Raw genomic sequence first — 26,801 nt, 5'->3', positions numbered from 1 at the left:
GCGGGGTCTGGACTCCGGGGAGGGGGCGGGCCCGGGGGCGGGGCGCGGAGTCCCGGCCCTTCGGGCGCGAGGCGACGCGGGAGCCAGCTGCGGGGTCCCGGCGGCGAGCTGCGCGCGAGGTAGGCTCTGTTGCGCGCGGAGAGGGTGAGGGAGAAATGGCTAGCCTTGCTGGGTGCGAGCCTGTGGTCGGATTCCGGAATTGGGCATCCTGACGACCGTGGGCAGCCCAGCAATGTACGCCCTGAAACGGGATCAGGAAGCAGAGTGGGATCTGGGAATAACGAGGTCGCGCCGTGAATGACCTTTCTGAGTCCAGGATTTACAGTGCCCCTAAAGCATCGTCCTCTATTAGTAGTTTTTAAGAAAAGAGAAATACTCGTTTAATGGTCAGTGATGCTCTGGGGGCGAGGGCAGGGGTGAGGGTAGGGGTGGGGGGGTGGGAAATGGGGTGCCGTAAAGATTTTGTCTTGCTCCAAGGCTGTTATACAGTTGTATGCATGTTTTAAGAGCCATCCTCTTGAAATTTTGCACCTTAGAGAAGTTATTCTTCAACTTAGCAACATTTGAAAATAAATCTAGGGGGCGCCCGTGTGGTTCAGTGGGTTGAGTGGCCCACTTTTGATTAGCGCTCAGGTCATGATCCCAGGGTTGTGAGATGAAACCTGGCATCCGGCTCAGGAGCCTGGAGCCTGCTTAAGATTCTCTCCGCCTCTGCCCCCTCTCCCCTGCTCATATGCGAGCTCTCTCTGTAAAAATAATAAATAAAAATAAATCGAAAGTAGAAACATTTTTTTTTGAAGAGGTTAGAGAGGAAACCAGACTTGAGAGTCCACCCACGGAGGACTTGGGGGCCAAACTAGCACATCTGTTTCTGTGTATGGGTAGGAGTAATTGTGAATTTTGCCTTTCCTGACTGTTATAATTTGCACTTTTCTTAAAAAAATTTTTTGAGGGGCGCCTGGGTGGCTCAGTTGGTTGAGCAGCCGACTTCGGCTCAGGTCATGATCTTGCGATCCATGAGTTCGAGACCCGCGTCGGACGCTGTGCTGACCACTCGGAGCCTGGGGCCTGTTTCAGATTCTGGGTCTCCCTCTCTCTCTGACCCTCCCCCGTTCGTGCTCTGTCTCTGTCTCAAAAATAAATAAACGTTAAAAAAAAAATTTTTTTTTAAATTTTTTGAGAGAGCGAACCTGGGCACGTGGGGGAGGGGTAGAGGGAGAGAATCTTAAGCCGGCTCCACACCCAGCACACAGACCGCCCCCCACCCCCCAGGGGCTCTCACGACAGAGAGATCAAGACCTGACCCAAAATCAAGGCTCTGGATGCTTAACTGACTGAGTCACCCAGTCAACCCTATAATTCACACTTTTATCTTGTTATAAAAAGAAACGTTTTATTTCTCTAAAAAAGCACGTGGGCAAGTATCCACTGAGATGCTCTTAGAACAGCTAAGAGGTGGTTAAGTTATATACATGATGTTAACTTTTGTTTCAAGTTTGTATGAAAGGAATAGAAGTGTGCAATTCCAGATTGCCCTGGTTGTATGATAAAATTCTGTTTCCTTTTTGTTTTAAATAGAGAACTGCTTTATGAGAGCTCAAGCTGAGGTTCCAGAGTTTCTTGCTGAAAATATACATGGCAACACTGCTCCTCTTTTTTGCTTTTCTGTACCCAATGTAATCAGATACTTCCCCCGACCTCTCAGAAAACTGAAAGTCACCTCCTGACATCAGCAGGACATTGCAAAAGCATTTGTTAACAAATGTTGGCTGAGAAGTGAATTTATGTTCCCAGTTGCAAGGGAGGTGCCTTCTCCTTAAATCCTAAGCACACTAGAACCAAACTTTGCAGTAAAGGGAACTTTTCCAGAAACACCTGCTCTTATGTGATGTTTACTATTCTCATTGATAAATCATTAAATTAAACCCGCCAATAGTAGCATGTGAGTATACTCCAAACTAAAATAGTTTCACTAATGATTCAAATAATTATGTTAGAATGTTAGAATTATTGGTGTTACATTGTCCTTAATATAACAACGTTCACATTGAAAGGACAGGCATTTTCCTCATATGTTCAGAGGGATTGCAGTTATATTTAAGTGTCTTTTTTTCCCCCCAGTTCCATTGTGTGCCTTTTCCCATGCAAAAAAGAAACTGCAAGAAAAATTATTTGAAAACACCAACTTATGGAATAGAGATGGGATATCAAACCCACATATCTAATTTTGCGCCTTCCTAAAACCCCACCAAAACAGCAATAGGGTAGGGAGGACAGGTGAGACAAAAAACCATAAAACTGCAGATGGACAAGTGGTAAAGGATTCTGCAGACTAAATTCTTTTTTTTTTTTTAAAGTAAGCTCCATGCCCAACATGGGGCTTGAACTCATGACCCTTGATCTCATGACCCTAAGATCAAGAGTCACATGTTCTACCAGCTGAGCCAGCCATGCACCCCTCAAGAAAGCTAAGCTATAAACCAGTGTTGGGGAAAGCCAATAAGCAACCCCATTCGCATTATAGAATCCCCCAAGTGCTCAGGAATTAGCAGCACCAGGTTCCTCTGGGACATGGAAGGGTGTGGTTGAAACTAGGAGCATTACTTGAAATTCTGGTTCAGAAAAGGCTAAATCCCCAGATCCCTTTACCAACTCCCTGCAACAAGGTGTCTCTCTCTTGCCACACCAGCAGACTTGGGGAGTTTATTCCCTGCAGAAGGTAAGGAGTCTCTGGACTAGGGAGATACAAATACACAGTTGGGGATTTGAGTGTCATATTGAGAATGGAGATTAATTGAACACAAGCAAACTGAATGCTGGGGCCCTCTCACTTCTGTCCTTTTCTTACGTGAGTATAGAACCATGGCTTCCAAGAACTTGATCCTTATCACAGGGACTGAGAGATCCATCTATGGAAAGTCTGCCCAGTCAAAAGAAGACAAAGATAGTGACATCTAGGTTTCCAAATGAAATCCACTCACATCATCCTTAAGGTGCAGCTTACAGTCAGTGAACCCACCCACATACTTAAACATCTAATCAGCTTTTTGGTACTGCTCTTAAATATGAGCAGATAAAAAGAATTGCTAGGCATTTAAGGAAAGTCAGTAGTTGGAAAGACAGAAGACAAAAAAACAGAAAAAGTGACTCATAAGCAGCAGGCTATGCAGATAAATAAGAGAAAATATTACATCTATTCTATATATGAAATAACAAAGTAATATAAAAAGAATATCAGAAACAAAAAATGAGCTCTTGAAAATTAAAGACTTGATAGCAGGAAAGAAAAACCAAATAAAAAATTTTGTTTAAAAACTAAATAGAAAGGTAGAAGGATAAAAATTAAGGCAGTCTCTCAGAAAATAGAGCAAAAAGATGAACAGCTGGAAAATGGGAACAAAAATACTAGAAATTTACAATACTAGGTCAGGAGGCTCTATGGCCAAATAAAAGAGGTCTGAGAAAGAGAAAGAGAAACAAAAGAGGGACATAAATTATTATCTGAATAATTCAAGAATGTTTCCAGCATTGAGGGATATGACATTTCCAGATTAAAAAACTCAGCCAAATTGTTGAAAGCAGATTCAAAAGAAGGCACAGAATTATGAAATCGGAAAAACTAGGGTCAAAGAAGAGCCTTGAGAGAGAGCAAAACATTGACCTTCTGGAAAATATCAGGATCAGAATGTCTTTGAACTTAAGCAATACCCCTGGAAGCTAGAAGACAATGGAACTACTTTTTTCAAAATTGTGAGAGGAAAAGATTTCTAACCAAGAATTCTATACCCAGCAAAACTATACATCAAGGATCTGGAATAGTATGAAGACATGTCGTACATGCAGAATCACAAAAACCTTTTCTCCTGTGCACCCTTTCTTAGAAAGCTGTTGAAAGTTGTGCTTCACCCTTTTGGGTGAATAACCAAAAAAAGAGTAAAAGAAAGGGAATCATTAAAAGAGAAGGAGATCTTCAGGGTGATGAACAAGAGTGATCCCAGAATGCTAGCTATGCAGTGGGAACAGGGATCATCCAGGCCAGAAGGCTCCCAGAGAGTCCCCTCCAAGATGATGCTATTGGTAGAATATCTGATAAGAGATTGAGAGTGTACTGATAGGAGATTGGGACAATTGGTAGAGCTTAGAGTTGAACTAGTAACAGGTACGTAGGGATTTTATATAAATGAAAAAGTAAGACAGCTATTAACTAGAAAATAAAAAGTTGTACAGAAAAGTAATCATAGAATACTATGTGGTTCAGCTGTGAATAGTATTTAACTGGTCATAATAATGTGTACTCCAAATGTTTGATCAAAAATAGGCCATGTCCATTGGGGCATCTGGGTAGCTTAGTCGATTAAGCATCCAGCTCCCAGTTTGGGCTTAGGTCATGATCTCATGTTTCGTGGGTTTGAGCCCTGCATCTGGCTCTGTGCTGACAGTGCAGAGCCTACTTGGGATTCTCTCTCTACCTCTGTCCCTCCCCTGCATGCGTGTGGTTGCATGCATGCTCTCTCTCTCTCAAAAATAAATAAGCATTTTTTTAAAGATGTAATTCAGTTTATTTAAAGATCCTTCCTAATAAGCAATATGAGGTATGCTTCTACAATTAGGCTCACTGAGAAGTAATCTTTTGGATGGCTTTTCCTTGGATGTTGAAATATTTTTAAAAGCCATATTGCTAACGATAATAGGTTTTCTTTTTTTAAGTTTATTTTGAGAGAGAGAACACTGCCATGTGCTTGTGAGTAGGGGAGGGGCAGAGAGAGAGAGACAGAATAAGGATAATGGGTTTTTATTTCATTTATCGATAGAATTGCGATGCCCTTAAATGATAACACTGTGAATATTTTCCTTGCAGGCATTTAAGGCATCTGTTTGTAAGGCAAAGGTGTGCATGAAACTATGGATGATACAAGCACTTTAATTGATGTTAAAGAGTACCCCGATACCGAGGTACAGAAAAACCGAGTACTAACTCTGGAAGAATGGCGAGAAAAGTGGGTGGACGGCAAAATTGGATTTCATCAAGAACAAGGACATCAGTAAGAAATGTTTGGTATATATAACAGAGAAATGCTCCATCAGAAACTGACTTTGGAAATAGAAATAATAATATAGGTACACAATATATGACTGATTATAAAGTGTACGTTTTTAGTTTTCCACCTTTTATCGTCTCTGAAATACAGCGCATCTCTGTCATGTCTTAGGTTTATCAGCAATGTTAGCTCTTCCCAGGGGGTATAGATAATGGTGTCTTACAATTGAAGGCATCTGAGATTTATGAAATATGTCTTTTTTTAAGCCCCTGTAGCATCCACATGTTGGTCATACACATATATATGGCAGATGCCCACATTAACGCGTGTATCTCTTTATACTGAAAGGTGGCGATGTTCTGACTTTGCTTTCCAATAGCGTGTGTTCAAATGTAAAGTGTTATCTATATAATACTTTTTCTTCCTGTATGTAGGAAAAGAAGCTGAGAAAAATTAATACATGAAATAGGATGCTGAGTAATGTGTTAGTAGTGGTAAGCTTTGAAGCAGTAGCAATGTATCATGGGCCAGTGCTAAGTAAAGTGGTCAGACTTGTTCTAGGCAGCTACTCTTACTTCCCAGGGGATGACGACATCATCATCATCATCACTATCACTGTATTTGCACACTGAGTGGTAGTTGGGGCATCTTCCCAGAGCCATTATATGGGTTATCTTTGTCATGTGGGTGGCCTTAGAAGAGCCACATCTCTACAGAGGGAATTAACTACAGAATTAAACTTTCCAGAGTCTAAGACGTGAGTACACATTTAGATAGCTTCTCATAAAATGAATGTTGAAAAATTCAGTGGGTCCAGCGGCTCCCCATCTCTCTCTCTCTCTCTCTCTCTCTCTCACTCTCTCACTCACACACACACACACACACACACACACACACACACACACACACATGCATACATTGGGGAATTAATAAAGAATTTTTAAAACCTATCAACCAAGAAAAATAACTTTTAATTACAAATGAGGAAAGTTCCAGGGTTAAGTCAGATGTCAGATGACTTACTATCTGTTGACTAAGCAAGTTATTTAACCTTCTTTTTCTTCTTATGTAAACTGGAGAGTGTAATAATGAATGTTACCTATTTTGTAAAGTTGTAGGGGATATTAAGTGAGATAGTGCATGAAAAGTACTTAGCATCATGTGATTGTAATCCTTTCCTCTGTGCATTAGGCTAAAGAAAACAAATCTTTTTGTTTCTCCCCAGATTATTAAAGAAGCATTTGGATACTTTCCTTAAAGGCGAGAATGTTCTGAGAGTATTTTTTCCTCTTTGTGGAAAAGCAGTTGAGATGAAATGGTAAGAGCAGATGAGCATTAACACACTTTCTTGACTTGATGACAAATACTTTAGGTGAATATTTTAAAAGATACAGGTTTAAAAGCTCCACTCTCAGTAAATATACAGGGATCCTTTATTTTTGGTAGATTATTACTGCTGGGTTCATAGAGATAATATTCTCAGTAAGACACAGTGTGGCCTTTCTTTATTGGGTTTCTAAGAAAAATTATCATTTATTTATAATCCTATAAATATAATTATAATTTGGAACCAGTGGTGGGGTCTCAAGGCATGCAGGCGGCTAGCCTTTTCTCTTAGGTCTGCGACATCTTTGTGCAGTTTCATTTTTGTAGGTGGTTTAGGAATTTGGATGAGTTAATTTTAGATAGTTTGATTAGAGGTGGTCAGAAAAATTCAAAACAAATTACAACTCTTGGGCAATAAAACATGTAGTCCACGGTTCAACTCAGCTCTCCCCTCCCACTACAAGCACATAGGCAATTGTTTTCAAGAATCATTGTTACAAAACTGTTGATGAGGAAAGTATTTCTTGTAAGTAATTCTCTGTGGAGAGAACTCACTTTAATTAGCAAGCCACTATTACTGTAGATTATCCTAAAATCACAAACCTGGCAATCGTCTTCTATATATGACTCAGTTGCGGTAATCATGCACAGACCTGCTAAGAAGTACCACTAATTTATTACCTTGAGGGGTGCCTGGGTGGCTAAGTCAGTTGAGTGTCTGACTTCAGCTCAGGTCACGGTCTCACGGTTTGTGGGTTCGAGCCCCAGGTCGGATTCTGCGCTGACAGCTCAGAGCCTGGGGCCTACTTCGGATTCTATGTCTCCCTCTCTCTCTGCCCCTCCCCTGCTTACACTCTGCTCTCTCTCTCTCAAAAATAAATAAACATTTAAAAAAATTTTTTTTTAAATTTATAACCTTGAATGTTGAGAATTTTGATCATTAGGCAGGAAAGAAAATTTTAAAGTATTAAAAAGATTAGTAAATGAAAAATTTAGCGACTTGAAGATGCTCCATTTCCTATAAAAATGTAGGTGGCTGACCCACAAAACATGAATGCGTTTGGAGCTGATTTTCAAGTACAGATGTGGCATTCTTGCAGCCAGCACACCCACAGGCTCAACTTGTAGTAGCTGAGCACCTGTGACATGGCTGACGTGGCTTAAGACTCTAGTGTGGCCATGACATTGAGAATATTTAAACTGTATTACTAGACATATCCCCAACCAACGCACTAAACCAGAAGAGTTGCTTTGGAAACTCCTTACAAGAAAAGCATTAACTCTAGAAACAGACGGTCTTATTGCCCTGTGGTTAAGTACTAACCATCCAGCACTAGCAGAGGTTTTGAGACAAGATTAGGAAATGGAATGAGTAAATAGACAATTAAATGTGATTGTCAGATATTTGGATCCAAAGTCATGTGTAACAAAAATACCAGAACTGGGGCGCCTGGGTGGCTTAGTCGGTTAAGCATCTGACTCTTGATCTTGGCTCAGGTCATGATCTCACGGTCCGTGAGTTCAAGCCCCATGTGGGGCTCTGCACTGACCGCGCGGAGCCTGCTTGGGATTCCGTCCTCTTCTCTCTCTGCCCCTACCCCCGCTCATGTTAGCACACACCCCCCCAAAATAAATAAATAAACATTAAAAAAAATACCACAACTAAGCTGTTAGAATTGCGAGTAAGTTATTATATTAGAAGATTTTTCATTTATGTATCTAATTTGCGTATTAGGGTCTGTACAGATACCAGATGTGAATAGATAACTATGAGGTGAGGCCCAAAAGTGTTAAAATAAAATGTTTAAGACATTTTCTTAGGTTTTTTTAAGGATGGTATATTCCGATATAATCCAGCCTATGCCAGTCTATAATAGGCTATATTTTGTTTTCCATATGTCAAATATAAATAATAATCTTCACAGCCAGTCTGGATAACTTTGTAGGAAGAATTAAAAAAAAAAAAAATTCCCTGGAGACACCTGGGACTTCTCTGGCTCAGTTAGTAGAGCATGCACCTCTTGATCTCAGGGTGGTGAGTCCAAGCCCCACATTGGTCATGGAACCTACTTAATAAAAGTAAAAAAACTTTTTTTTTTCAGTTGTTTAATATATAAATAAATAATAAAATAAAATATTCCCTGTATATTAACTTATGAATTTAGGAGGAAATATGAAAGACCAGTTATTCATATGTTTATTTTAGAGCTGTAAAACAGTTCACGCTCTGACCTCATTGAAAGTGGTAGTCTTGTGTGGACAATAGGTACAATCCGTTCTGCTATACCTCGTTTCAAAAATGCTGTTTTCACTCTAACTCCACTGATAAATCAGGGGACGATTTGAGCGTGACGTGAATTTCACCTTCACTTACATGCAATTTCATCTGCAAGAAACATGAAGGAAGAGCAGAAAACTACAGGCAGCTGTGTGTGAAGGGACAAAACACACCCATGCACACACCCCACACAGTTCCCCGACACCTCAGTTCACCTGTGTGCTGTGAGCCACTCCTATCCACAGCTGTTGTTAGAACTTTCCAGTCACCCCCATTCTATCAGTGCACAATAACTTACAAGTTGCCTCCCTTCCAACATTCACTTCTATGAGTAAGCTTCAGGTCTTTCTCAATGTCACCTTGCCACACGCTAGTATTTATATATTTTGTAACCATATAACAGGCGTAAAACTGTGCCACCGTTTCTATGAGGTTCCTGTCTTTCTTCTTTTTTTCTCTTTTTTGGTAAGATGTTATTTATTTTTCAGGAAATCTCTACACCCAACGTGGGGCTCAAACTCACAACCCCACGGTCAAGAGTCACATGCTCTACTGACTGAGACGGCCAGACACCCTCTGTTTGTCTTCTTTTTAATAATGTGGCACCGATGAGAATTGTTTTTTTTCTTATGTATTATTTATGCAGTTTGTTTCTAAATTTTCACTGTATATTTTTGAGGAAATCCGGAGTCACAGAGTTAAGTTATGGCAAATGTGTAACAGCTTTTCAAAAAAAAAAAAAAATTAAGGTCTGATTGACATATAACATGGCATTAGTTTTAGGTGTATAATGATTTGATATTCGTATATATTGCAAAATGATCTCCACAATAAGTCTAGTTAACATCCCTCACCATACATGGTGGGAGAATTTTTTTTTCTTGTGATGAGGACTTTTAAGATCCACTCTTTCAGCAACTTTCAAATATTCAGTATGGCATTAACTATAATACTGTATAACATGCTGTGCATTACATCCCCATGGCTTACTTATTTTCTAACTGGGAATTTTGACCCTTTCACTCATTTCGACTACACTCTGCCCCTGCCTCTGGCAACCACCTGTCTGTTCCCTGAATCTATGAGCCTTTTTTTCTTTCTCTTTTTTTTTTTAGATTCTACATATAAGTGAGGCCATACTGTATTTGTTTTTCTCTGTTAAACTTAATTCATTTAACACAATGCCCTTAAGGTCCATTCATGTAGTCACAAATGGCAAGATTTCATTTTTTTTTTAAGTTTATTTATTTATTTTTAAGAGAGGCAGAGACAGCATGAGCCGGGGAAGGGCAGAGAGAGAATCCCAAGCAGGCTCTGTGCCAAATGGCTGAATAATGTTCCACTGTGACAAAGTTTTTTTATTTGTGCCCCAACCCCCACTTTCCCCATAAGCCTTTCGATTTTTATTGCATAATTTTGCATTGCACAGTGATTTTTAGGGATGCCTATGTTGCATTATAGCAGAACTGACTGTATGTGTTTGTTTAATTTGACATGAATCAGTACTGTGCCTAGATATTTGTGCTACTGGGGCTGTTTCCCCCGGAGTCAAGATCCCACAGCTGTGAATTCTGTAATTACACAACTTAGAAGGAAAACACTAGTTATTTGTATATGGCAATTCGATACGTTTCTGGATAGTGTTGATGGTAAGTAAATGGAAGTTGTAAGATTATAGAAATGGATGCTAACGTCATAGAGCCCTGTGCCCAGTACCATGGCTCCTAGCCACGTGTGACGATTTGAATTTAAATCACACTAGCCACATCTCCAATGCCCAGTAGCCAATGTGCTTAGTGGCCAGTGGATTGGACAATACAGGTACAGACCCCTCTGTCATCACAGAAAGTTTTAATGGACAGGGCTAATTTAGAGAAATTAAAAAGCATTTCTAATCCACAGAATGCTTTTAAATAAGAAACTCTTCTAATGAGATCCATTTGTAACAGACCAATGTTTTAAGGTATAGGTTTTCAAATTTTTAATTTTTCCTAAGGTCATGTAAATCAATTTTTCAGAATTCCAGGTACCACTAAGCTTGAGAATACATAGATGCACTTCCCTACAAGTTCTGTGAAACCCTGTGAACCTGAGTTTATGCTAATCCCTTAAAATTAAGGGAACTGAATGTTTATTGGGGTATGCTCTTTTATTTAGTAATGTATCCGAAATAAAAATTTTAAGTGTGAATAACATGATTTCATGCAGGTTTGCGGACCGAGGACACTGTGTAGTGGGTGTGGAAATCAGTGAGCTTGGGATTCGGGAATTTTTTACAGAGCAGAATCTTTCTTACTCGGAAGAGCCCATCATGGAAATTCCTGGAGCCAAAGTATTCAAGGTATATTTTGTTTTTGGTAAATAAGTATTTCCGTACCGCCCCACCCCCAGGAAAAGGTTTCTCTTAGAGAAAGTTAAGTTACTGTACAGGTGTCACGTGACCCCACTTTATCAGATTCACCAGGACACTATAGCGTTTAAAGAACTAGGGCTTGAAAGGTGATAGCTAGATGTGCACAAATTTATTAAAGAGCTGATGTTGGGGTGCCTGGGTGGCTCAGTTGGTTAAGTGACCCACTTTGGCTCAGGTCGTGACCTCACAGTGTCTGAGTTCAAGCCCCACATCAGGCTCTGTGCTGACAGCTCAGAGCCTGGAGCCTGCTTCACATTCTGTCTCCCTCTCTCTCTGCCCCTCCCCGCTTGTGCTCTGTTTCTCTCTTTCAAGAAAACAAACACACAGAAAAAAATTTTTTTTTTAATAGCTGATGTCAAAGCCTATCTATAATCATGATTTTGATTTGGGTTTGTTAGTTTTATTTATAAACAGGCATTCCTGAGAATTTCTTGTGCCACTCCCTGCAAAGGACATTGAAGAGATCAAAACATAGTCCCTGCCCTAAAGAATCTGTTAGCTGAGAAGAGAAACACAGAGGAAGCTGTTTGTCACACACAGAGCTAAGTGTAACGACACAGGGTATAAAGGGAACAGACAGGAGAGTCCCCTAACCCAGCCTCGCAGGGCTCGCTGAAGCGTGGTGACGGTCAGGCAGTCTAGTACACATTCTCAGATGCCCCGTGACGCTGGTCCTTCATCCTGTGCAGGAAGGGTTTTAAGTGGGAGCCTGATGCGGCCAGATTTTCTTTTGAGACGAACCACCCTTGTGGCGTCAGGGAAGCGGCCTCCGGCAGAGAGACCAGCTGGGAGGCCGCGTGCGGAGGGCCAGGGAAGAGCTCCTGAAGGCTGGCGCCGGGAAAGCCACAGGGCGTATAGAGGAACAGGCAGCTCAAAGCAGTGTTTAGGATGTTACACTGGCAGGATTTAAGATTAACTGAGTGGGAATCAGGGGGGAGCTGAGTTTGCCCTTTCAGCCCAGATGACTGGAATGGATGGCAGAGAATAAACAAGAAACAAGCTCAAAGGGCAGAGCAAATGAGTTTTCCTCTCGGGATGATGAGTTTGGGGCCCCTGCCTGGCTCAGTTGGTAGAACGTTCGACTCTTAATCTCCCGGTTGTTAGAGATTACTTGTTTAAAAAAGTGAGTTTAAGAGGCCTGCGCGATGGTGAAGGTGTAGCTGGCAAATGGCTCTATGTCTCCAGGCGACGTTTGGGTTGGAAATGACGGATTTGGGAGTGGTCTTCGTCCTCTGACCACAGTGAGCCAGGTAGAAAGCTTCGTCTGCTTGGGATAATAATGTGGGAATAAAAGACCACCCAAATGGGAATGAGTGAGGCTGTTTTTTGGTTTTTTGTTTTTTGTTTTTTAATTTTTTAATGTTTATTCTTGAGAGAGAGAGAGACAGAGTGTAAATGGGGAGGGGCAGAGAGAGAGGAAGACACAGAATCTGCAGCAGGCTCCAGGCTCTGAGCTGTCAGTACAGAGCCCGATGCGGGGCTTGAACCCACGGACCATAAGATCATGACCTGAGCTGAAGTCGGATGCTTAAGCAACTGAGGCACCCAGGCACCCCTGTTTTACTTTTTTAGAGAGAGAGAGAAAGCATGTAAGCAAGGAAGGGCTGAGGGAGAAAAAGAGAGACACACAGAATCCCGAGCAGGCTCCATGCTTTCAGCACAGAGCCTGACACAGGGCTCCATCCCACGACCCTGAGATCACGACCTGAGCCAAAATCAAGAGTCAGACACTTAACTGACTGAGCCACCCAGGCACCCCTAGAACCCAATGACACATCGTCGCAGCAAAGGCTGTGCTTTGGTTTCCCAGGCTAGCGGCCACAGAAGTCACGGGTCCAAGTTCTCTAGTCCTACATGGTCTGGCCATTGTCCACTGGTACATTCAGTCTCTCACAAAGTACTCTCTTTTCTAAATATCTGAAACTAATTGTGGGTTAGTAGGAGGCTTGATAGTACTTCATTTTACAGCTTCCTCCCCACTCCCTGCCCCCCACCCCCATTCTCAAATCATCTAAGAATCCCAGGGTTTACTCAGTTCAGAGACTATTGGAGCAAGCAATGGTTCTCAGCCCCGGGGGCACATTTGCAAAGGTCTGTGGATCTTTTAAAATTCCCCATCTGAGGGTTCAGCCCAGCTCAGTTAAATCCGAAACTCTAAGGGTGGGGCTGGGGATCAGTACTATTCAAAGCTTCCCAAAGTTGAGACTCACTGGCTGTCCTCCCTGCTGACACTCCCAACCCCTCTGGGTTGCCCCGCCACGGTGCTTCCAGACTGGTCTTTAGAGACCCTTGTCTATTTGTAAGCCTCCGTTGGTGCGTCATTTCAGAATAAAATCCGACAGTTGCCTGTGGACCCCTGGTTTTGCTCTCTTTCATTCATCAGCTCATTGCCTGAGCATCTTGTGGACAGAACTATCCTGGGTTCTAGAGAGCGGGTGTGAATTTGGCACAGACTCTGACCGCAGTGAGGACAGGCTGGTGGAGCAGAGCCGCGCGGGTGTAAACCCTCAATACAGGATGGACTGTACTGTTCTGGTTGTGTGCCTGAGAACGTGAGAACCCAGAAGACACAACAGGGAGCTGCCTGACAGCCCCGGGGAAAGGCCAATGAGAGGCAGCCTCTGAAACGGTGTCTGGATGTCTCTGCTAACATTACAGGGGAGCGGGTTGGGGGCATGGCCCAGGGGGGAGTAACGTGACATGGACTCCGCTGTCCAGGGATGTGAGAAGCCCCGGGGGGGGGGGGGGGGGTGAGGGTGAATGGCGAGGAAGGAGAGCTCAGTCCACACAACTGCACTTTGCATGAAATGATGTTAAAAATACCTGACCTGGGCACCTGGGTGGCTCAGTCGGTGAAGCGTCCAACTTCGGCTCAGGTCGTGATCTCACAGGCCGCGAGTTCGAGCCCCGCGTTGGGCTCTGTGCTGGCAGCTCGGAGCCTGGAGCCTGCTTTGGACTCTCTCTCTCTCTCTCTCTCTCTCTCTCTCTCTGCTCATACTCTGTCTCTCCCTCTCTCTCCCTCAAAAATAAATAAACATTAAAAAAATTTTTTTTTAATCTGGCCTTTCTGTATCTGCCTGCCTGGTAGTTGGTTGGCCTGTTTACTTATCTTTAACAGTGTCAAAATATCAGGGGTCTGCTAAAGTAAATACTGTTTAGATTGAACAAGCTCTGAAAAGTATAATAGGTAACTAATTCTTCAGGGTTAACTTCTCTCTGATTTTTCTCTTAGAGTTGATCCAAAAGAACCCATATCGGTCTTTAAAAAAAACAAAAGCACCATTAAAAAAATTATTTGCAGTACAATTCCATTCTTCATGTTTATTATTTTTTAATGTTTATTTCTGAGAGAGAGAGAGACAGAGAGAGAGAGACACAGAGTGTGAGTGGGGGAGGGGCAGAGAGAGAGGGAGACCCAGAATCCAAAGCAGGTTCCAGGCTCTGAGCTGTTGGCACAGAGCCCAACACAGGGCTCGAACTCACGAGCTATGAGATCATGACCTGAGCTGAAGTCGGTCACTTAACCAACTGAGCCACCCAGGCGCCCCTCATGTTTATTTTTTTAATGTTTATTTATTTATTTATTGAGAGAGCTTGAGCACAAACAGGGGAAGGGCGGGGGGGAGAGAGTCCCAAGCAGGCTTTGCGCTATAAGTGCAGAGCCCAATGAGGGGCTCAATCCCACAAACCCTGAGATCATGACCTGAGCTGAAATCAAGAGTTGGATGCTTAACTCACGGAGCCCCCCAGGAGCCCCACATTCTTCATGTTTTTTTTTAATGTTTATTTACTTTGGGGGGGGGGGACAGAGGGAAAGGGGGAGAGGGTGAGTGGGGGAGGGGCAGAGAGAGAGAAGGGGACAGCGGATCTGAAGCAGGCTCTATACTGACAGCAGTGAGCCTGATACAGGGCTTATACTCATGAACCGTGAGATCATGACCCAAGCCAAAGGCAGACAGACATCCAACTGACTGAGCCACCCAGGCTCCCCACGTTCATGTTTAACTACATATTCTCTCCTTACCACTTTTACTTTGCCCCTCTTGTCTACCTTCACCATTCAGTTATCTCCTAACTAAACCGATTTTTTTTTCCTTGACTTTCATTACAGAGTTCTTCAGGGAACATTTCACTGTACTGTTGCAACCTTTTTGATCTTCCCAGGTAGGACCGAATACCACCTCTGCACTTTTTTTTCTAAATTTCTTTTTTAATGTTTATTTACTTTTGGGAGAGCATGAACAGGGGAGGGTCAGAGAGAGAGGGAGACACAGAATCTGAAGCACACACTCCAGGCTCCGAGCTGTCAGCACAGAGCCTGATGCGGAGCTTGAACTTGTGAACCGTGAGATCATGACCTGAGCCGAAGTCAGACGCTCAACCCACTGAGCCACCCAGGCACCCCAGCACCTCTGCACCTTTAGTAACTTGAGTGTTTGCCAGGCAGCACTGGGTGGGGGAAGGTCTTTGTATTCCTCCCGTTTACTTGCGGTAGCATTGATTTGAATCTGTGCTCTGCCGTTCTTTTTGCTACAGCCTACGTGTCTGCACACTTGATCATCTTTGTCCCTGGATAGCTTCCAGAACATGGAAAACAGTCTAACAACTCTAGGCAGGTAGGGGAAAAGGAAGGGAGAGCAAGACAATGTCTCTGCTTCACTCCTGGTCTGTAACAGAAAGGAATTTCGAAGTGCAGAAGGTGGTGACATCCCATCTCCGGAAAGTCCCGGATATTTGTTGTCACACATAGTTCTCGGGGCCTCCTTCGTGCTCCCAGGTCAGAGTGGAAGGGGGAGGCTCCTGCCACCGGCCCCTATGACTGGAAGGAGCTCCCCATACCGGCATCAACACGTCCCTGGAGGCTCTGAAAAAGCAGACTGGAGATCCTTAACAGCCGGCGAAATACCAGCATGCACCACGGGGGGCGCTGTTCATCTTGTTCAAGATTTGATTTTTCTTATTTAAGCTGTTGTATTCTTTCTTTTTCTTCCTGACAGAGTGAACATTGGCAAATTCGACAGGATCTGGGATAGAGGAGCATTAGTTGCTGTTAACCCAGGCGATCGTAAATGGTTAGTAATTTGGTTTCTTTAATTATGTTGGCGTTTCCTTTTTGGCCTTCTTAATTTAATACGCTGTACTTTTTCTGAGCTCCAGAAAATTAGACTTTTACTATTTTGAAATAGCTTACTGTGTCCGGCATCAGAAGACCTACGTCCAAAACCCCCTTTGGGTGAAAGGGTAGGATTTGGCCATGCGGACCTGGGACAAGGCTTGTGGCACCGTCCCTTCTGAGCTGTGTTGCCTTGATCAAAGGATTCACCTTCACCAGGTTTCAGTTTACTCTGCACAACAGCAGCTCACCTGCTGACACCACCCCGTCTGCCTCCACTGACATCACCAGGTGGCCGCTGTCTGGTACTTGCTGCGCCAGCCATTGCTGGAAACGTTCTATCAACACTTGGAATCTACCAAACAACCCTGTGGGGTATATGCTACCATTATTCCCATTTTACAGATGAGATTATGGTCAAAGAGATTAACTTGCTTGGGGCGCCTGGGTGGCTCCATCGGTTAAGCAACCGACTTCAGCTCAGGTCATGATCTCACAGTTTGTGGGTTCAAACCCCACATCAGGCTCTGTGCTGACAGCTTGGAGCCCGGAGCCTGCTTCGGATTCTGTGTCTCCCTCTCTCTGCCCCTCCCCCACTCATGCTCGCTTGCTCGCTCTCCCTCTCTGTCTCTCAAAAATGGAAAAAATAAACATTACAAAAAATTAAAAAAACAAAGAGATTAAGTTGCTTGGGCAAAGTTAGGCAGCTAAAACACAACAGAATTGAAATTCTGACTGAGGGAGTTTGGTCAAAGCCCACGCTCGTGATCCCTACGTTATTCTATCTGCAAGGGTACTTGTGGGATTAAAAGGAAAGACATATGTGGGAAGTGCCTGTCTGCTCTCCATAACTGCTAAATATTAGCTGCTATTATGTCAGAGATTTTGTTATTGACCATTCTTATCGCACCTCGTCTTATTAGAAAATAAAATATGAGAAAGCACACTATGTAATGGCCTCTCCCATGTACTTTCCAATTCAAATATCATTCACATGCTTACTTGGAGATAGCATATAAATGTTGAATTATTTAGTCCTATAGAGGCAGACTCTTTTCTTTTTTTTTAAGTTTATTTATTTTGAGAGAGACAGAGCGTAAAGAGAGGAGGGGCAGAGAGAGAAGGAGAGAGAGAATCCCAAGCAGGCTCTGTCAACAGGAAGCCCCTTGCCAGGGCTGGGTTCCAGGAGCCATGAGATCACAACCCTAGCTGAAATCAAGAGTCGAACACCCAACCGACTGAGCCCCCCAGGTGCCCCTAGAGGCAGACTAGGATTGCATGCACATCAGTGAAATAAAATAATTTATTAAAAAAAATTTTTTTAACGTTTATTTATTTTTGAGACAGAGAGAGACAGAGCATGAACGGGGGAGGGTCAGAGAGAGGGAGACACACAATCTGAAACAGGCTCCAGGCTCTGAGCTGTCAGCACAGAGCCCGATGCGGAGCTCGAACTCACGGACCACGAGATCATGACCTGAGCCGAAGTCAGCTGCTTAACCGACTGAGCCACCCAGGCACCCCAAAATAATTTATTTTAAAGAAATTGTTTCAGGAGTAAGGCTTATTGCCAAACCTAATCTTCTTTAAGTAGACCATGCCATATTTTTTTTTAATTATTTATTTTTTTATTAATTTTTTTTTTAATTTACATCCAAATTAGTTAGCGTGTTGTGCAACAATGATTTCAGGAGTAGATTCCTTAGTGCCCCTTACCCATTTAGCCCATTCCCTCTCCCACACCTCCTCCAGTAATCCTCTGTTCTCCATAGTTAAGAGCCTGTGAGGTTTTGTCCCCCTCCCTGTTTTTATATTATTTTTGCTTCCCTTCCCTTATGTGCCTCTGTTTTGTCTCTTAAAGTCCTCATATGAGTGAGGTCACATGATATTTGTCTTTCTCTGACTAATTTCACTTAGCATAATACCCTCCAGTTCCATCCACGTAACTGCAAAGATTTTATTTTCAAGTAATCTCTACACCCATCATGGGGTTCAAACTCACAATCTCGAGATCAAGAGTCACATGCTCCACTGACTGAGCCAGCCAGCCCCCCACCATGCCACATTTTCTTAATATATATTTTCCTTCAGTGATAATGTTTATTTACAGAGACAGAGCATGACTGAGGGAGGGGCAGAGAGAGAGGGAAACACAGAATCTGAAGCAGGCTTGAGGCTCTGAGCTGTCAGCACAGAGCCCGATGCAGGGCTTGAACTCACGCACTGCAAAATCATGGCCTGAACCAATTGAGCCACCCAGGCGCCCCATTAGGCGATAATTCTCACTTCTGTTCTCCTCTCTCTTTCTTTGCCACTCCTTCTCCTTCACCTCTTTTCTGGAACCTTCCCCTTCCTCATGTACCTAAAAGTTGTCATTCCCTAAGGGACCATCGTTAGTGTTTGCTTGTGGCTGCCTATCTCTTACCCTTGGTCTTTACTGATCACATCAATTCTTTTACTGTCATTCAGTTATTCAACAAATGCGCAGAGTTCCTACTGTGTTCTAAATATATATGGGGAAATCACGGAAAAAATCATACATGGTATTTGCCCTCACCGTTTTTATATTCCTAGCTCTGCTCTTTCTCTCAAACATCTGCATCACATTCCAGTGTTCGCATTGCATTTCTTGTGGGACATCAGTGTGCTTTATCAACTTCAAGTACCACATGAAGCCTCTTTGTTTATAATACACCACATATGTATACTGACCCTGATTCTGCTAAGCATCTGCCTTTGTAGCTGTTTCCTGTGCCCTGAGGATGTTCATCGTCTCTGAGGTTAGTCCTTCTCGGGGCTTTGGTTTGTGTGGTGAAAATCCATAAGGCAGTGGGGAGCGAACTGGGAGTCACAGAGCTCACTATGAGGGCACAGATGATGCACACTGTGTTGTTTTCCCGCTGGCTGGCAGAGTATATATTTAGCACATAGTCAGAGCTTAATAAATACTTGTAAGATAAACAAATGAAAGCAAACTAGATGCAGAGCAAAGAAAATACACCGTTTCCTACCAGCCACTATCACCTCCTCTGTGCTAGATATAAAGACCATCCAAGTGGCCTCTGGACTGTTATTTCATGGTTAATAAAGAGTAGTGAGATCCCCATCTAGAAGTCTTGAGTAGGGAATCCAGTCCTAGCTTGGGTTCCCTGATTCCCCCGCTGTCTTTCCTCCGAGCCCAGCCGTGTGTGTGTTTGTGTGTGTGTGTGTGTGTGTGTGAGAGAGAGAGAGAGAGAGAGAGAGATCACAGCTCCAAGTACACCTGAGAACATGTTGGCCTCTCTTACCAGAATAACAACTTAACTTTAAGCCAATAGAAAGATCTTTTTCTTTATCTTGGTCCTGGTACTTAACATGTTAATACCTTATCTCATTCTTGTCATTAACACTGGGCATCTTTCCGCTTTGACCGCATACAGGCAAGTCCTGAGATGTTGGCTGCTCCCAGGTCTCCTACCTAACATGAATCAGCGGGGTGTACCTCTCTCTCATTTTTCTGAATTTCTTGAAAGTGGCTGAGAAAGTCCACATTCCAAACGGAATGAAGTATGTCAGTCCTAAGAAACCCTGCCAAACCAGTCTGACTGATCCCCTTCTTGGGGATGACAAGTTAATTCTTCCTTCTTAAGACCAAGAATCAGAAAGTTAAGTAAAGATCTGTTAGTGGGGCACACGGGTGACTCAGTTAAGTGTCCGACTTGGGCTCAGGTCATGATCTCAGTTTGTGAGTTTGAGCCCCACGTTGGGCTCTGTGCTGACAGCTAGGAGCCTGGAGCCTGCTTCGGATTCTGTGTCTCCCTCTCTCTGCCCTGCTCGCTCGTTCGCTCTCTCTCTCTCTGTGTCTCAAAAATAAATAAAAACCTTAAAAAATTTTAAAAGAAAAAAGTTTGCTTTGGTCCCATGCTTTCCTTACAAGGACATACAACCCACTCAAGCCAGCCCTAACTGGGGGAGTCTACTAAAGAGAATAACAGAAGCTAACCTGGGTGCTTACCACACCCCAGGCAATGTTCCAAGTATTTCATGTGTATAAACTCACTGACTACTCAGAAAACCCTGAGTCAGTTACTAGTCTTATCCCCATTTTACTGAGGACAAAACTGAGGCATAGGGAGATTGAGAGCTTGTCAAGCTTTCCTAGCCACTAAGTGCAGGAACTGGGCTTCATGCTCACACACCTGGCAAAGTGCATGCTCCTAATCCCCATGCTGATCCCCTCCCCAGATACTCCCAGAACTGTGCACAGGGATTACAGTATATCCAAGCCCAGTAGAAACTGCTGTACCAAGATTTAGGGGGCCTCTCTTAGAGCTGCACAGTCTGTCTGTCTCTGTCTGCCTGTCCCTCACAGTGTCTCTACCTCCCTGTGCCCGTCTCCCCTGTGCTCCTAACCTGACCTCAGCTTCCTCTGCTTCCTCCATTTCTGCTCCCACATGTCTGACTTCCCACAACCCCCAGCACCAGCACCCCAGCACAGCCCCCCAAAGCTCCAGCTTTCCATACAATGACGACAGCTAACCAGCACCTCCTTTTTGGGTGTCTCGATTCCGGGCCCCAGTGCAGTCACTTGATGGCCCAACTCAGCATGCTGTACTGGGGTCACTCTGCCAATGGGGCCCGTCCGAGTCAGGCCCCCTTTCTGAACTGACCAGACACGGCTGGGTAGTGGCATCCCCTGCTCCCCGGGCGGGACACGTATGGCAAGGACTGTGCCCATAGCACCCATCATTCATGCTGTACCTGCAGGGCTCTGATTTCACCCTCCCTTGAATTTTTGCCTCTTTGTGAGTCTTGTCCCTCTCCCACTCAGTAGAGGAAAGGGATTGTCTTGTCTTGTACACAGTCTTACAGATATGCCCCTGGAGAGGACCCAGTCACCTAGAATATTGTTAACCTACAGCCTTCCCGGCCCCCACTAGCCCCACCCCTACCGGATCAGGCTCCAAGGATGGAGTGCAAGCATCCTTTTTTTCAGCAAGTGCTCAGGTGACTGACACCCAGCTGGTCTGGGAGGCCCTGCCCCAGAACTGACAGCACTTCCGTAGTATGTGTTCCAAGTCGACAGGCCTCCGAGTACCCCATCAGGCCAGAAAGAGCCTCTGCTCACTTCTATGTGACATCTTCTGATCGGGTGAGCCCTGGAAGCCGGCCTCCTTTTGATTCCTAGCTTCACTGTTTCCCAGCTTAGGTGGGTGACGTAATTTGCAGACCGGGTTTCTGACATTTAGAATGCGAATCGACTGCAGATAGTCCTTACAAGAATTTAACTCAGTAATGTAGGTGAAAGTGAACCTGATTTCCCTCCCTGCCTCTCACCCCCCTGCAGGCTTTGCCTTTGTAGAGAAATGTGGCTCAGTCAGTTGAGTGTCTGACTCTGGATTTTGGCTCAGGTCATGATCTCACGGTTCATGGGATCGAGCCCCGCATTGGGCTCTGTGCTGACAGTTCAGAGCCTGCTTGGGATTCTCTCTCCCTCTCTCTCTCTCTGCCTCTCGCCTGCTGATTCATTCTCTCTCTCTCTCTCTCAAAATAAATAAATAAACTTGAAAAAAAACCAAGAGAAATGTAACACCTTACTCTGCTGTGTTCTTTTTAGCTATACAGATATAATGCTGTCCCTAACGAGGAAAGGGTTTCGCTACCTCTTGGCTGTTCTTTCTTATGATCCCACTAAACATCCAGGTAAAGTTTTTTGTTTTTCTTTTTTTCAAAGATGTTGCCTCTTTTCCTGATTTAATTCTATGACATGGATAGCATTATATACTCTTGATTTAGAGCAAAGGAAGAATACTGCCTTTTATACATGAAGAAAAGTCTGCTTTGGGCTAATGGAAACAGTAAATGTTTTTTTCCACCTCTCACAAGTTTTCTCGCTCATATTCCATTTTGTTTGCCATTCACAGCTCAGACTGTAGAGCAGAGGAGGAACGGATGGCCCTAATATAAAAGAAATCTCATGAGCTCTGGAGTGGAAGGAAGAGAGATTGGTTGCCCTGCTTTGGGTGGAGCATATGTGGGTCATCCCTGGTGGTAGGGATGGGTTAGGGGCCCAGACACATCCTCACAGGAAGATGGGCAGGATGAGGATACGGGGTGGGGGTCGGAGGTGTGCAGAAAAATCTCTAAACTATATTTTTTAATTTCTAAAATTTTATAATTTATTGCACTCTTGAATAACAATCTTTGTTTTAAACTTAGAAAAGTGATGTTTTAAGTGTGACGTTTTATAAATATTTACATATGCTAGTATTTTTTTCTATTTGAGTAAATCAGATCTTAAAACCTCATTTAAAAAATGAGACCTGGGGGGCACCTGGGTGGCTCAGTCAGTTAAGCATCCGACTTTGGCTCAGGTCATGATCTCACGGTTTGTGAGTTCAAGCCCCGCGTCAGGCTCTGTGCTGACAGCTCAGAGCCTGGAGCCTGCTTCGGATTCTGTGTCTCCTTCTCTCTCTGCCCCTCCCCCACTTGTGCTCTGTCTCGCAAAAATAAATAAATGTAAAAAAATTATAATAATATAAAAAATGAGACCTAGGGTCCATAATTAAGTCTGGAACAATCAGATAGAAATAGAAATTATTGGAGACAGACCTCAGCGCTACTAATCTGATTTAAATTCCATTCCTGAATAGGAGGCTTAAGGCCAGGCCTCTGGGGACAGAACACCACAGGCTGTATCTGAGAGTGGGACTCACAACACCTCATGAAAGGGGCAGCAGCTCAATTTCCTTAAAAGTAAATGGCCTGCAGCAAAGTGGAAGGGATGTGTACAATGTGAGTGAGTGTTGGAGTCAAGGAAAATCAATACTCAGAAGATGAAGGAAACACTAAGGAATTTGTTCATCAGCTTCATTCTGATTTAAAAGTTCCCAAGTCCCAAAAACTGGATGACAGGATGCAAAAGAATGAAACTGGACCACAGAGAAGGAAACAATCAACAAAACCAAAAGCGGCTTATGGAATGGGAGAAAATATTTGCAAATGACCTACTGGATAAAACGTTAGTATACAAGATATATAAAGAACTGATACAACTTAACACCCAAAATACGTATAATCCAATAAAGAAATGGGCAGAAGACATGAATAGACACTTTGCCAAAGACATCTAGATGGCCAACAGACACATGAAAAGGTGCTCAACATCACTCTTCATCAGAGAAATACAAGTCAAAATAATGATGCGATATCACCTCACACCTGTCAGAAATGGCTAAAATTAATAAAAAGAAACAACCGGTGTCAGCGAAGATGCAGAGGAAGGGGAACCCTCTTGCACTGTTGATGAGAGTGGTGCAGCCACTCTGGAAAAGAGTATGGAAGTTCCTTAAAAAACTAAAAATAGCCCTGTCATCCAGCAACTGCACAACTAGGTATTTACCCAAAGGATACAAAAATACAGATTCGAAGGGATAGTGCACGGTGTTGTTTATAGCAGCATTATCAACAACAGCCAAATTACAGAAATAGCCCAAATGTTCATTGACTAATGAATGGATAAAGAAGACGTGGCATATGCACACACACATGGAGCATTAATCAGCCGTGAAAAAGAATGAAATCTTGCCATTTGCATCAACATGGATGGAGCCAGAGAGTATTATGCTAAGTGAAATAAGTCAGTAAGAGAAAGATAAATACCATATGATTTCACTTATATATGAATTTAAGAAACAAAACAGATGAACATATGGGGCAAAAAAAAGAGAGAGGCAAGCCAGGAAACAGACTCTTAACTATAGAGAACAAACTGAGGGTTGTTGGATGGGGGGTGGGTGGGGGAATGGGTTTAATTGGTGGTAGGGAGTAAGGAGTACACTCGTAGTGATGAGCACTGGGTGTTAATATGTAAGGGAAATTATGTTGTGTATAGAATGAGTACCTAGGTCACTGGAAGCAGACCGAGAAGCGGGCCCTGAGAATTTCTCTTTAGAATTAGATCTATGGAAATTATTCTTCACCATGTTTCTCTTTCACCTAGGCCCACCGTTTTATGTTCCAGATGCTGAAATTAAAAACTTGTTTGGTAAGTTACTTATATTTTAAATAAAATCAATTCTCTGTTTTGACCTGGTAACTATTAGTGTCTAGCAATTTTTTTAATATTTATTTATTTATTTTGTGAGAGCATGTGAGCAGAGGGAAGGGCAGAGAGCGACAGGCAAAGAGAGAATCCCAAGCAGGCTCTGGGTCATCAGCACAGAGCCCGATGTGGGGCTCCATCTCACAACTGTGTGATCATAACCTGAGCCAAAATTAAGAGTCAGATGCTTCACCCACTGAGCCACCCAGGCGCCCCAAATTAGTGTCTAGAAGTGTATAAAATCAAAGTCAAACCATTTTATTGAAGACTATTTTATCCTAGAAAAGGGACAGATCTCTGTGATATGCCTTTTTAAGCTAAGCGGCGTGTTATGTTAAAGGCATTGAATTCTTTCAGAGAGATGGTATGTTTAATTTACGTCTTAGGAGTTGTAAGTAGTGACGGTGATTCGGTGATTCGGAGTCCAGAGTTTGCTCTTAGCATTTCCCCATTGTCATTCAAAGGCAAAGAAACATCTTCAGTACTTCTTTTAAATCATTTGATGTGTTTTTAGAAGATTCCCTATCGCATTCTTCATCAACTTAGAAACTCATTCCCCTTTCTTGTTTCAGGTTCAACATGCAACATTCATTGCCTTGAGAAGGTTGATGTTTTTGAAGAACGACATAAAAGTTGGGGAATTGACTACATTGTTGAAAAGTTGTATCTACTTACTGAAAAGTAAATGAGACCAGTAAAAACAAGTAATATCAACATGTTTTTGGGCAACTGATAGTTATGTTAAGGCACGAAAATATACTGGATGACTCTTGAGAAAAAGTTGTTCACAAATCACATAACAGAGCTTTGCTCAGAAATATGTATAACTTTATAGAAGAAAGTCATATAAATAAGCTGGTAAAGTAGCTATACAGGAGAGTGTGATGGGATGGTGAAAGAATATACCTGTTTTGCTTAGAAATTACAAGAATTTTTTACAATCGGCATGTCTTATATAATTTTAAAAATTAAAAGTTTTAAAGGGGTACCTGCTGCCCAGTCAGTGGAGCACACGACTCTTGATCTTGGGGTTGTAAATTTGAGCCCCACATTGGGCGTGGAGATTACTTAAAAATAAAATCTTTAAAAAAATAAATTAATTAAAATTAAAAAATAATTCTATAAACGTAAAATTAAAAATAACAAGTAATTTTTAAATAAAATAAATGCAATGCATGTTAGCTTAAATAGAATAAGGATATATAGATTATTTTAGAGCAATTGAATTGTTTCCAGAGTTTTCTAAAAATTGACGCTCTTTATGAAAATTTAGAACCATTGAGGCCATGTAACACTTTAATAGGGTTCAAGGTAAAAAATAGTGGCCCAAGAAATTATATGAAATGTAGCTTTACTGGAAGCCCTCATATTATCCTCAATCCTAGCAGCCCTTTTCACATTTTTTTTTCTCCTTCTACAATTTTATATATATAACAGAATCAAGAAGCATAGTTTATGGGGCGCCTGGATGGCTGTCGGTTGAATGTCCGACTTGGCTCAGGTCATGATCTCATAGTCTGTGGGTTTGAGCCCCGCGTCGGGCTCTGTGTTGACAGCTAGGAGCCTGGAGCCTCCTTCAGATTCTGTGTCTCGCTCTCTCTCTGCCCCTCCCCAACTCCTGCTCTCTCTCTCTGTCAAAAATAAATAAACATTAAAAAAAAATTAAGCATATTTTGGGGCGCCTGGGTGGCTCAGTCGGTTAAGCGTCCGACTTCGGCTCAGGTCATGATCTCACGGTCCATGAGTTCGAGCCCCGCATTGGGCTCTGTGCTACCGCTCAGAGCCTGTAGCCTGTTTCAGATTCTGTGTCTCCCTCTCTCTCTGACCCTCCCCCATTCATGCTCTGTCTCACTCTGTCTCTCTCTGTCTCAAAAATAAATGTTAAAAAAAAAAAACTTTTTTTAATAAAAAAAAATTAAGCATATTTTAAAATTTATTAAATAAGCCAACTTACATGGAAAAGGACATTTTTCTCAAACTGTGAAAATAAATTTAAGAAGATTTTTCTCTGAGTTTGGCAGTTTTTTGTCTCTCTTAATTTAATCTTATTTAAGTGATAACTCTTACGAACACAGTGTATTTTAGGGCTGGATTCCTGGCTGTTCATTATGATTCAAAGCCTCTCAGTTTTTCATATGCAACCGCACTTTGTTAAGTCAGACTTTCCTCCCTGACCATACAACCTAATACCTAAATGATTTGGAGTGGTCAGCTCATGCTAATAGGATAGTGTATATTATAAAAAGTAAATTGTGTGATTCTGTGTGTGACAGTACGTGTGTATATGCAGGATTAAAGGGTGTTAATGCAGAAGTTTATAAACCCCTTCAGTATTGATGAAATCTATAGATACTCTCCCCTGAAATATGTCATAGGCAGAACACTGAAAACTTACTTGGGCTTCAGAATTGACCTCCCCACGTGTTTTGCTCCGTGTAGCAACTGCTACCCTAGATGCTCTCAGGCACTGGTCTTATTCTAGTACTTATCAGGCTATTGATTTGGAGTCTGCTGGCTCACAGTGGTCCTTGCTTCTCTGAGACCTGCCC

The 26,801-nt window shown here is 42.8% G+C and overlaps 1 protein-coding gene across 5 annotated transcripts; it reads left to right on the top strand.

Annotated features, from left to right (window-relative positions):
* The first annotated feature begins 16 nt into the window (after window positions 1–16).
* On the top strand, window positions 17–25,195 carry TPMT (thiopurine S-methyltransferase). 5 transcript variants are annotated; one of them, XR_008298756.1, is made up of 10 exons: window positions 1,579–1,942; window positions 4,859–5,042; window positions 6,265–6,357; window positions 10,852–10,984; window positions 15,168–15,220; window positions 16,054–16,128; window positions 21,766–21,851; window positions 22,073–22,171; window positions 24,151–24,195; window positions 24,825–24,966. XR_008298756.1 is itself a non-coding variant. In XM_027040383.2 (9 exons), the coding sequence occupies exons 2-9, from the start codon at window positions 4,903–4,905 to the stop codon at window positions 24,935–24,937; spliced, it is 738 nt and encodes a 245-aa protein (XP_026896184.1). In that variant the 5' UTR covers window positions 17–119; window positions 4,859–4,902; the 3' UTR covers window positions 24,938–25,195. The 5 variants fall into 5 exon arrangements, 4 of the variants coding, with proteins under 4 accessions (XP_026896184.1, XP_053079171.1, XP_053079172.1 ...); XM_027040383.2 differs by lacking the exons at window positions 1,579–1,942; window positions 22,073–22,171 and adding an exon at window positions 17–119 and having other exon boundaries at window positions 24,825–25,195; XM_053223196.1 differs by lacking the exons at window positions 1,579–1,942; window positions 22,073–22,171 and adding an exon at window positions 156–386 and having other exon boundaries at window positions 24,825–25,195.
* The last annotated feature ends 1,606 nt before the right edge of the window (window positions 25,196–26,801 follow it).

This window comes from Acinonyx jubatus, chromosome B2 (assembly GCF_027475565.1).
Source record: "Acinonyx jubatus isolate Ajub_Pintada_27869175 chromosome B2, VMU_Ajub_asm_v1.0, whole genome shotgun sequence".
Taxonomy (NCBI): Eukaryota; Metazoa; Chordata; class Mammalia; order Carnivora; family Felidae; genus Acinonyx; species Acinonyx jubatus.
Note: the sequence above shows the minus strand (reverse complement) of the source record. Positions and strands in the feature narration are given on the sequence as shown.

Coding starts and splice junctions, on each gene's coding strand:
- TPMT (XM_027040383.2), top strand. CDS start 4,903: ATGGATGATACAAGCACTTTAATTGATGTTAAAGAGTACCCCGATACC. Junction 10,985..15,167: donor CTGGAGCCAAAGTATTCAAG/GTATATTTTGTT, acceptor CTTTCATTACAG/AGTTCTTCAGGGAACATTTC. Junction 15,221..16,053: donor AACCTTTTTGATCTTCCCAG/GTAGGACCGAAT, acceptor TCTTCCTGACAG/AGTGAACATTGGCAAATTCG.